This window comes from Halichoerus grypus, chromosome 1, assembly GCF_964656455.1.
Source record: "Halichoerus grypus chromosome 1, mHalGry1.hap1.1, whole genome shotgun sequence".
NCBI lineage: Eukaryota > Metazoa > Chordata > Mammalia > Carnivora > Phocidae > Halichoerus > Halichoerus grypus.
Genome location: NC_135712.1, coordinates 191,731,636 through 191,744,045, shown reverse-complemented (window position 1 = coordinate 191,744,045; position 12,410 = coordinate 191,731,636). Strand labels below are relative to the sequence as shown.

At 35.9% G+C, this 12,410-nt stretch overlaps 1 protein-coding gene across 1 annotated transcript in view; it reads right to left on the bottom strand.

Moving 5' to 3' along the window:
• DNAH12 (dynein axonemal heavy chain 12) overlaps positions 1-12,410 on the bottom strand; it is a 232,143-nt gene that overhangs the window by 107,290 nt on the left and 112,443 nt on the right. Inside the window, exons 35-39 of the mRNA XM_078076858.1 lie at positions 10,788-10,976; positions 9,504-9,655; positions 6,615-6,753; positions 5,385-5,551; positions 1,427-1,682 (exon numbers count right to left, since the gene is read on the bottom strand). Coding sequence (XP_077932984.1) covers positions 1,427-1,682; positions 5,385-5,551; positions 6,615-6,753; positions 9,504-9,655; positions 10,788-10,976 — 903 coding nt within the window. The remainder of the gene's footprint in view (positions 1-1,426; positions 1,683-5,384; positions 5,552-6,614; positions 6,754-9,503; positions 9,656-10,787; positions 10,977-12,410) is intronic.

Below are 12,410 nucleotides of genomic sequence, written 5' to 3'. Positions count from 1 at the left end.
TTTATTAGCTGTTTTACTTGTGTTATTTTGAACACTGCCACACAAGAACTAAAAATCTCTGTCATTTCTTAAGGAGTTTAAACAATTGGCTATAATATGGAAATAAAGTATGATTTTACTATATGCTGAACTTACCAAATAAAGTTTAATATTTTCTTTAAGGACAGTAAATGAAATCTTTTATAATAAGCCCCCCCCAAAAAAACAAATGAAATTATTTTTTATTTATCTGTGTTCTATGATTCATCCCCCCTCCTAGCTTCCACATGGTAGGTCTAAAATGCTTCAAAGCAGAAAAAAAAAAAAATCCTTTCTGTATCCCATTCTGTTTGGCCAACTCCCTTCTTTTTCCAGGAGATGCCCAAAATACATAAATCATATTTTATAAATAGAAGCACTTTTCTGGTATCGGAATAAGTACTGTAATTTCAATGTACTATCACTTTGCTCATAGTTTCTCTATTTTAACAGCACAGATTTTCCACCAGAACAAGGCGGACACTTTAGATAGATATAGTGTGCTCTTGGAAACCAACGGGATGATTCTAGGGAGTTTTATACTTCTCATTACACTTATGCCACAGTGAACCCACTTTATCAAGGGCTCCAGAAAAGCTTAATTTAGTAATATCATCACTCACTTACCTTACATACAGTTTCTCCTTTTATCATTAGTGATGAGGTTGGCTCTGGCCTCCCGAGCAATGGCAGATAACACACCCTGAATAAGGCAAAGCCATTGGGCCATCTTGTGTTCTGTTCCCATCCCTGTGTTTCCTTCTTACTATATTTTCACTGCTATTCCTAAGATATGTGGTATGGCTAAAAAAAAGTATTCATTCATAAGCTGCAGAGGTTTCCCTCTTTATTTTTTTTAATATTTATTTATTTATTTATTTTTAAAGTAGGCTCCACACCCAGTGTGGGGCTCAAGCTCATGACCCAAGATCAAGAGTTGCATGCTCTACCAACTGAGCCAGCCAGATGCCCCTTTCTCTGTCTTTTAAAAGACAAACATGAAGAATGGAAGGGAAGAGAGAGAAAATTAATAAACAACAGGGTAGAAACCTAACAACCAGGGAAACCCTCGTAATGTGGCAGATACTGATTCTAAATGATTTCCTTGGAACAGCCTTGTGAAATAGGTGCTATCTTTCATTTTAGTGATTAAAAAACTGAGTTTATGGAAGGTCAAATTACTTGCTCTAGGCCACATAGCTTGGAAATAGCAGTCAAGGCTCAAACCCAGTTAGAGTCCCTGATTTCAAAGCCCATGATCTTCTGTTCTCAAGCCTTCTTAACAGCTTCTCTGACACTGAAGACCAAAGTAGATGGCTAAGGGAAAAAAATGTTTAAAAAAAAAAAAAAGAATCAAACTAGGAAAATATGTAATACTAAAACATTTTGTATTGCAGTATTCGCTCACCTCCATTGTCCCACTGACAATCTGGTTCCCAATTGAAAAGTACTCTGGAGGAAATTCCCGAGTCCTCAGGTAGAATGCTACAATTGATGAGAAGATTCGGACCATAGTTTCATCACTGAAAGTATTAATAGAGCAGATGTTGAAATGTCGAATAAACCGGGGAGTGACTGGATTTCTTCCACCACCTGGAGGACCCATGGCAGCGATCAGCTGGATGTCAACCAGTGTGATTTTACTTGTGTCCTTAAGATCATACCTTGAAAGCACATAAAAATTCCAAACCAATCAGTTAAAAGCCAATAAGATGGAATGAAATGTAGAATGCCTAGAAACTTAATCTGATTTTAGCTTCTCTAAAAGGAAGAATCCTAAAAAAATGCTTGGAGTAGAAAAATTAAAAATAAATTTTATTTTTTAAATTGAGGTATAATTGACAACATTAGTTTTGGGTGTATAACATAATGACTCGGTATTTGTATATACTGTAAAATGATCACCACAGCAAGTCCAGTTAACATCTGTCACCATACATAGTGACAATTTTTCTTGTGATGAGAACTCTCAAAATTCAATCTCTTAGCTGTTTTTGAATATGCAATACAGTATTAACTGTAATCACCATGCTGTACATTACATCCCTATGACTTATTCATTTTACAACTGGAAATTTGTAATTTTGACCCCCCTTCACCTATTTCACCCACCCCCCACCCAGCCCCTGAGCCTCACGCAATCACCAGTCTCTGGACAAAACATTTTTGGTTTTGGGGGTGGGGGGGCTTGAGGGGGGAAGGGAAGAGGAAGGAGAGAGAGAGAATCTTAAGCAGGCTCCACGCCCTGATGTGGGGCTCAATCTCACAACCTGGAGATCATGACCTGAACTGAAATCAAGAGTCAGACAGTTAACTGCCTGAGCCACCCAGGTGCCCCTGGACAGAACTTTTTTTTTCTTTTTAAGATTTTATTTATTTATTTATTTATTTATTTATTTGTCAGAGAGAAAGACAGAGAGAGAGCACAAGCAGGGGAATGGGCAGAAGGAGAAGCAGGCTCCTCGCTGAGCAAGGAGCCCAATGTGGGACTTGATCCCAGGACCCTGGGATTATGACCCAAGCTGAAGGCAGACACTTAACTGACTGAGCCACCCAGGCGCCCCTGGACAGAACGTTTTTTTAAGCAGCACTCTATTTCTCCTTCCAGTGACACTGATTATGTTGTCCAAATTCTGGGTATCTAGAATGTCCCTTCCTTTTTTTTTTTTTTTTAATTATTATTATGTTATGTTAATCCCCATACATTACATCATTAGTTTTAGATGTAGTGTTCCATGATTCATTGTTTGCGTATAGCACCCAGTGCTCCATGCAGAACGTGTCCTCCTTAATACCCATCACCAGGCTAACCCATACCCCCACCGCCCTCCCCTCTAGAACCCTCAGTTTGTTTTTCAGAGTCCATAGTCTCTCATGGTTCGTCTCCCCCTCCGATTTCCCCCCCTTCATTCTTCCCCTCCTGCTATCTTCTTTTTTTTTTTTTTTAACATATAATGTATTATTTGTTTCAGAGGTACAGGTCTGTGATTCAACAGTCTTATACAATACACAGCGCTCACCATAGCACATACCCTCCCCAGTGTCTATCACCCAGTCACCCCATCCCTCCCACCTCCCACCACTCCAGCAACCCTCAGTTTGTTTCCTCAAACAAATTAAGAATTAATTAAGAATTTTTTAATTTTTTTAATTCTTTAATTTCTTAATTAAGAATTAAGAATTCCTCATATCAGTGAGGTCATATGATACATGTCTTTCTCTGACTGACTTATTTTGCTCAGCATAATACCCTCCAGTTCCATCTATGTCGTTGCAAATGGCAAGATTCCATTCCTTTTGATGGCTGCATAATATTCCATTGTATATATATACCACATCTTCTTTATCCATTCATCTGTTGATGGACATCTTGGCTCTTTTCACAGTTTGGCTATTGTGGGAATGTCCCTTCCTTTTGCCCTTCCCTTTCTTTCCTACTCTTCTTTCCAATTTGACTCTCTGCTTGGTCTCTCCTCACTCCAAATCCAGAAGCATGGATGAGAGATTATTCCTGTTTGTAGCTGATTATAGGTAGGGTGACCATATGTCCCATTTTGCCTAGGACAATTCTGAGTGGGCTTGTCCTGGAGTAATTATTAGTAACACACCTCTTTTATGCTCAGAAATGTTCCAGTTCAAACAATCATACAGTCATACTACTTACAGGAAAGTCCTGATTTTGTTTTTGCATCTCAGATCTTCAGAGTACATAAAAATATCTAAATAGTACCTATAACACTTTTGTTAAAAAGAGACCCAATGGGGAACAACAAAGGTCTAAAGAAATTTTAATTAGAAAGAAATATATAGGGGCGTCTGCCTTTGGTTCAGGTCATGATCACAGGGTTCCTGGATCGAGCCCCATGTAGGGCCCCCTGCTTAGCAAGGAGTCTGCTTCTCCTTCTCCTTCTGCCTCTCCCCCGGCTCATTCTCTCCCTCTCTCTCTCAAATAAATAAATAAAATCTTAAAAAAAAAAGAAAGAAATATATAAATGGCTCAATTTAGTTGGAACCACTCAGATCGAAAATGTGCTTATTACTGATAGGCCATTAAGTCGTTTAACACTGAAGTTCTTGCAAAAAGGGGGCAGGGGATGTGGGAGAAATCAGTCTTTACCAGTATCCCTAGCAGAAAGTATGAAAATACGACCTTTTTTGGCAGCAACCCTAATAACTTTCAGTAGGGAGCTTGTTAAGTAAATTATGGCAGGATCCACACATTTAAACTGTATTAGAAGTCAACAAAATGAGAAATAAAAAGCCAATAAAATGAGATAAACAATATGGATAGGTTTTCAAAAGAATTTAAGTGCAAATAAGTTATAAAACATTGTGTAATAGGGTCTATTTTTAAAAATAAAGCTATATTTGCATAGAAAAAAACCTTGACAGAATAGGGAATACACTATTAACAGCAGTTAACTCCTGGAGGCAGGAGTCCCAGGGCCTGAAGTAATAACAAAAATGTATTTCTAAAATATGACTTAGCTTCAAAATTAGTCTATCCTTGCCTTAGGTAAAAAAAAAACATGCATACTGGGGATTAGAAAAGTATAAGAGGAGGAAATGAAGAATTATTAATCCTAACTAAAAGACACAATGTCTTACATGTTGGAAACTAACCATAGCATCATAAAAATGGGATGGAAGGTGGGGTGCCTAGGTGGCCCAGTCAATTCAGCATCCACTCTCGATTTTGGCTCAGGTCATGATTTCCTGGGTCATGAGATCTAGCCCTGCACTGGGCTCTGCACTCAGCGGGGAGTCTTCTTGAGATCCTCTCTCTCTGCCCGCCACCCCAACAGCATGTACACATACTCTCTAAAATAAATAAATAAGTCTTGTAAAAAAAATGGGATGGAGGGAGCAGAAGAGTTATCTATGGAATTGGTGCCAAAACCACGCTATCTCAAAGATACGGGTAGTCCCAAACAGTCACAGAAAATACAGAAAATTTAAAATGGCAGAAACATGAGATGCTGATTATGGTTACTTAAGTTGAAGCCTACCCACAAATTCTCAGCCCTTGGAGAATAGTACTTTGAAAGATGTAATCTGTAAGTTATTTTCAAGGATTGAAAATAATAATTGAATAGGAAAGAATTTATTCCATTATTGAATAAATACATTTCCAATAACTGGATTATTCATCCCAGTAATCTAACTCACACATTCACAGGAAAGACTGTCATAAAAAAAAGTACAGAAAAGTCTTCCAAAAATTTCTGTATAAAAAAATCTGAGTAACCATTTTCTTCCATAAGTAACTTGAAAAAATGGATTACTTTGATGTGAGAAACTAAAATAGAAAAAGAGAACAAAAATGACTTCAGCATGGCTAATTAAGACTCCAGTTAAATAGTTACCAGTGCCCACAGTCAAAAAATTGTCGTAGTAATTCAATAGGAGGTTGAGCTCCGTATTTCTCCAATGCAGGCATATTCATGTCATCTATAAAAATTACACACTTCTTTCCCATAGGTGGTCCAAAAACTCCTTTGCGTCTTTTGTCCAATCTAGCCATAATAATATTCTAAAATATAAAGAAGAATAGTAGTATTTAAAGCCATACTTAACACCAGGGGGAAAAAAGAATTTACAGTCTAATTACATAAGGAAATAAAGCCAGGAAGCACTGTGTGTGTGTTTATATTTATTCATTTTTAGGGTGATATCAAGCCTTATATTCAATATCAAAGAGCATTTATTGAAATCCTTCTATGTGCTCAGAATTGTTATATATACATATTTATATATTTATATTGCAAATAAACACAAAATATTTTCCTTGTTGGATACCCCAACATATCTATTAACTCTAACTTATTCAATATCTAAAAGCACTAATCTAAATTTATAAGATTTTGAAATAAAAGGAATTCTATAGGCTTAAAATGACAGAAATGAGCCCCATAGGACAGGTGAGAATGGACATAAATTTAGGCATGGATGATTATAATAGTGACTAGAAAAGGTCTCATGCAGAACTTTCAACTTGGCACAAAGAAGGGAATGCACAACTGCAGGGTTCCTGTCACGTAAGGTCTTACAATGGTCCATGGCTTGAATGATCATGGACAGAACTTCAGTAAGCAGCAAATGCCCTTAAGGACTATCTAGAAGAGTCTAGAAAGAACAACTGAAAGTTTTCTCTCTCTCTCTCCCCCCAGTCTCTTCTATCAATTGTGGCTTCTTCTTGGGCTTAATAAAAAAAAAGGATGACAAAACTCAATAATTCAGTATTAATGCAAAAATGTTCCCTTGAATGTGATTACAACATTACCATGCTCTTGGAAATTATCAGTTAATTGTGGTGTCTTTTATCCTTTGTTTTTAAATAGGTATGTTTAAAATAATTTATAACCCAGGAATTTAATTAATAAAAATGGGAACATACATTTTTTTAAATGCTCTCTTGAACTTTTGTCCTTACAACTTTTTAAAAACTTACTTATCCCAAAAACAAAAGTTCTGAAATTTCATTTAAATTTATAGAAGACTTACACAGCTGCTCATTTAATATACAATTTTAAACACTAATCAAATAAGGCAAAAAAAAGTTAATTATGGACCCATGTTTCTGGCTTTAAACTAACCTGAACCTGGTTGGCACTGGTCCGTGCAGAGAAATTAACATAAAAAGGGAAATACTGGTCCTTTTCCAAGTGATTCATTAGTTTATCCTTCACATACACTGATTTTCCGGTACCCGTCGGACCCACGAAAAGCAGTGGCCTTTATGAAACAATGAACATATCATTAAAAAAGAGAAAAAGTCAGAATACCATTTCTACTACAGAAGGCTGGAATTCGTTGAAAACTTAAGTAATGAAATCACCTTCATCTAAAAATTCACATTTTAATCTACCACTGTTATTTCATGTAAGACTGGTAAAAGTGATGATTGGCACACACTTTTGCTTCCTGTTACTGAGACTTTAATAGTAACAAACTATTATTTGGACAGATGTAACATTGCTATACTCCAAAAACACTCATAAACAAGTAATAAGATGTTTTGCTTTTCGGCAAAGAAAGCTAAAGTTTGTCTCCTCAGAAAAGTGACATATTTGTACTTTTTAGTAGAAGGTACAGTGTGTAAGAGACTAATAAGATGATGACATTAAGACTGGTTTAGGCTGTTTCCTAGATATTAAAAAACTAGGTGACAGTGAAGTCTAAAGCTAATAGTTATATTATACCTGTTAATAGCGTTTTAAAATCTAAAATAGCATTTTAGAATAGCCTTTAGAATCAGTTACTAACTGAAAACATTTGTCCAAAAACAAACTCTAAGGAATTCTCCATTCAGTGGGGCCTCAAGACAGGGTTTCTCATTCTTGAGTGATCATAATTAATTTAAAATGGAAAAAAAAATCCTATGAGTTTATGTTCACAGAACTCTGGGGAATCCCAGGTGAGAAATACTGTTTAGAATTAAAAATTAAATACTGACCCTTTGACGGATAACTTGGCACCACCCAATACACAAAGACAAACACAAGGACTGGCGCTAAACCTGAGCACAGTGTTCTAAGAGGTCATCTACGGGACCCAAATTATGCTAATATTAATTTAAAAAATTATCATTGAAGCATAAACATAAAATTAAAGTTCTTTTAGAACTACAGTGGCCCCTGAAAGTACACCTACATGTTTCAGTCTGAGTAACACTTGCCTTATGGAAAGCTATTTATTAAAAAAAGTTTTAAATAAAATACTGTGCTGAACTTGGGGCCCATGGACCAATGGAAGAAATTTTTAGACAGTGTCCAGAGAATCTGTGAACTTGGATGACAAAAAGGTTATATATTGACTTTTACTATCCTTAACTAAAACGGACCAATTGTATCAATTGTACCTGTGTCTTTGTCACTAATAGAAATCACAGATATTATTCTAAATATTACAATGGTTACAGATGTCTCAAAATTATCACTTATGCCTATTACTTCTTTGAAATTATGATAGGCATCAGACCCACTGCTACACTGTATTATTTAATGTGTCAGTAAAGCAGCACACGTATTACTACCATAGCTCTAATGTGTTTAATATTTTAATGTGTTTCAATATGTCCTTTCCTTTGTAACTCTGTATTTGATGTATTCATTTAAAAGCATTATTCTAAAAAAATTTTAAAAATTGTTTAAAAAGCATTATTCTGGCAAATGGTTCATGGCACAGAAGGGCTCTTATACTAGGAATTTCCCAGAATTGGCAAGTCCCTTCCTTGCCTTTTTCAATATTAGCCTCGAAATGCAAAAATGTAACAAATAAGCAGTGAGTAATGTATGGAAGCGTTGAATCACTATACTGTACACCTGAAACTAATATAACACTGTATATTAACTACACTGGATTTAAAATTTTTTTAAATGTAACAATAGGGATACAATAATATTCTCATGGGCTATTTTTCCTTTAATTTTTTTTTTAATAAACAAGATAAAATTGTTGGAAAATTCACTAAGAAACTGGCTCTTTTTTTAAGATTTTTTATTTATTATTTATTTGAGCGAGAGAGCACAAGCTAGGGGGAGTAGCAGAGGGAGAGGGAGAAGCAGGCTCCCTGATGCGGGGCTCAATCCCAGGACCCTGGGATCATGACCTGAGCCGAAGGCAGACACTTAACTGACTGAGCCACCCAGGTGCCCCAAGAAACAGGTTCTTCATCAAAAACAAACCAACCATGACATTCATGCATATTATGTAAGCTTGTCTAGTTTAAATAGTATTAATGATAAATTATGCCTAATGTTTTAAAAGAAAAACAAGAACGTTATTAGAAAAGTTGGTGTGAATATGCCTATAGTACATGTTAGGCTTTTGATAAGTTTCATGTCCTCTTCTTTGATGTGCTCTTCTGATCTAAGTCTGAGATTTCCACGTTCATCTTAAGTTATGAAAAACTGGCATAGGACAGACTTGAAAAATGCTAAATGGGAGAATGTGGATCATAGTCGATACTCAGGAGCATACTAAACTTTTGAGGTGTAGAATGCATACCTGTTTACCAATAACACTGCAACTGACCTTTAGTCTGCTGTTACTAATACGATAAACATAAGGTAGTTTATGAGGCAACGAAGTATGGCAGCTAATTTTTGGTGTAGGCAATAGAAAACCTGGATTCTAGGTTTGCCACTAGTAACAGAGGCCACTGCTGGCATGTCAGTTAGTCCCTCAGGGTCTGTTATCTGAAAATGGATGACCTCCAAGTTTACTTCAAAAGTCCTATGATCTGGGACACCTGGGTGGCTCAGTGGGTTAAATATATGACTCTTGATTTCAAATCAGGTCATGATCTCAGGTTTGTGAGATCGAGCCCCGCATCAGTCTCCATGCTGCCTTCTTGGGATTCTCCCTCTCCCTCTGACTCTTTCTCCCACTCTCTCCCTCTCTTAAAAAAAAAAAGAATCCTACGATCCTGTTAGAATGGTCCCGTTATATTTAAAATGCATGTTCATAACAGAGTTTCTTACTTTGCAAAGGTAATACTCAAATCCATTAGAAAAGTATATCTAATTGTGTCCATTGTAGGGACTATAATATCTTGAATCCTGACACGTTTTTCTCCCAAATTAGTACTTTTAATTAATTCATTCCAATGGAGCCAGCGACCTCGGTTTTTCAACTACAAGAGAACATAAGTTTTAAAATACAACCGTGCACTTGGTATCTGAAAGGCCCTTTAACATACTGATATCATATTTGCTTTTAAAAACCTTAGTTTATCATCATAATAAAACCTTCTTAGAGGAATAAGTCATCTAAAATAATGTATATAACATTTTCTAGTCATGAAGTAAATTAATAAGCACCCATGAATCCGCCACCCAATTTAGGAAACACACATTTTTCTTTGGATTGATTATCCCTCTGCTTCAGTGCTATGAATACCATCAAAAATTTTTCCTATTTCCTGGCAAATTGTACACATATATGGCATGTGTCTGGATGGTGGTAATTTTGCAAGTTTGGGTGAATGTTTCTTTAGTAATTCATATTCTTAATTTTTTTAAGTTTAAGCTTTCATTTCTATCAAAGTTATATATGCACATATTTTAGAGTCAAAACTTTTAAAGAGGTTGGGAAAAACAGCAGTTTCCCACTCTTGTTTTCTCTTCTCCAGCAGCCACTCTATCTTTACCTCTTTAAGCTGCACATTTTGGGATTCATCTCCAACTCAAAGAATATGCTTGTGTTATCATCTCTTGATTTTTTGGTTTTAGAGATTATTTTATTGACTTCCCACTGTGACTAATGAGGATTAAACTCTCTCTCTGGTCATATTCTTAAAATTCTGTATTAGCCTGGTGTAGGGAAGGATTTCTACACTGGTAGCCAGGAGAGCTGGATTCGGGTCTTGGTTCTGCTAGCCACTTGCCTTTCTAGGCTTGCCTCTTTATCTGTAAATCATGAGATTTAGGGAAAGTTGTACTTAAGGCTCTCTGCAGATCTTATGTCTCTGTGAAGTCAAATTTGCGTGAATCAAATGATTATTCAGATGCTTGCTGTTTAAAAGAATCTTTTTGTGAATTTTTTAAAGTGGATAAAATAGATTTAATTTAAATCTGAAACTATAAAATAGTCCTAAAGAAAGTTTATCTACACTATCCATAAGTCAAAGGAGGAGAAACTAAAGAGATGGGACAAAAACGCCAACCACAGGGGTCAAAACAACATCAGGATGGGAACCCAGTTCTGCCTGCTGATCCAATACTTGATGTTTTAGAACTTATCATAACAAGCATTTTATATCATACCTCATACATGTAGTCATAGACCAGACCTTTTTCATCAAACTGGCATTCCCATTTACCCACAGATTCAGGCACTGGGTTGTTTTCATCTCTTCCCAGTATGATTGACCGTAGGAAAGTATCAAAAATGATCCGACCATCTGTATCACAACTTCCTCCAATGGACCAAATCAAAGAAAATATAAAGCTAGCCTATTGGTTTAAAAAAAATTAATTTAAACTAATTATTTAAGAGCAATTTTTTAACAAATTAACTAAAATTTAACATATTAAGGAGGCCTGGTCAACATATTTGGAAAAGGCCAGGTCTACAGATAAAGTGGAATAGAGCACAGCTAAGTCACAGAGAACATTATTTCTCTGGCACTATCTATCTAAATTTAAAATGCCCATAGCAGGGCACCTAAATGGTGCAGTTGGTTAAGCATCTGACTCTTGATCTCAGCTCAGGTCTTGATCTCAGGTTTGTGAGTTCAAGCCCCATGTTGGGCTCCATGCTGGGTGTGGAGTCTGCTTAAAAAAAAAAAAAAAATGAATAACATGCCCATATCAAATGATCTAGGAATTCCTCTTTTAGGAGTTTGTCCTTAAATATATTACCACCTGTAAAATGATGTATGCACAAGAATATTCGCTGCAGCACTGTTTCTGCAGCCAAAAATAAGAAGCAACTTTTTTCAATAGGGGTCTGTTTAATGAGATTATGTTATGTATACTGGAATACATGCAGCTGTTTAAAAAAGTAACTCAATAAGTATACAGATCTTGAACAATCTCCAAGATACAATGTGAGAAAAGATGCAAATCAGTATGTATAGTATGCTAAAGTATATAAAAGAGAGTATGGATCAAATACCTCTAACAGGCTACCTAAGGCACTGCTAACAGTGGTTTCCTTGCGGGTGGCTAGGGCATTGGTGTGGATAGAAAACTTACTTTTGCCTTTTGAATTTTACTCTAGGTACATGCTTATCCAGTTTTAAAAATCTACCAAATTATATATATATAATATAATCAGATATGTTTTTCTTTTCTTTTTTTTTTTTAAGTAATCTCTATACCCAATGTGGGGCTTGAATTCATGACCCTGAGATCAAGAGTCACATGCTCTACCGACTGAGCCAGCCTGGAGCCCCTCAAATATACTTTAAGAGAAAATTTTTAACCAGGTATCAATTTATATTAATCTTTAAAAGTAATTCTGAACCATTTAAAAAATTGAGGGAGTTAGGCTTACCAATAGAATGAAACTTTATATAGATAGATAGAGAGATAGATAGATAGAGATAGAGATGATAGAGATATAACATGAAGGTCATACATACAGGTCTATATCTCTCTCTCTTCAGATACAGATATAAAATGAAGGTTATATAGGTGAACTATTCCTAAAATGCTTTCCTTTTATAAACAGGTAACACTGATAGGTATGGAACAATATTAAAAACTAGTTCTGTGAAAGGGAGTTCCAAACTTTGGGAGAAAAAGGAATATAAATAAATTAAGCTTCACACATGTCTGTTCAGTTTCTTCTAATAACGGTGAAAAGGGAGCAGGAAAGGAGGTCAAGATCAGCAGGGAATGTGAGGGGTCTGAGGTAGAGGACTTTCTGTGGTGACAAGGTGA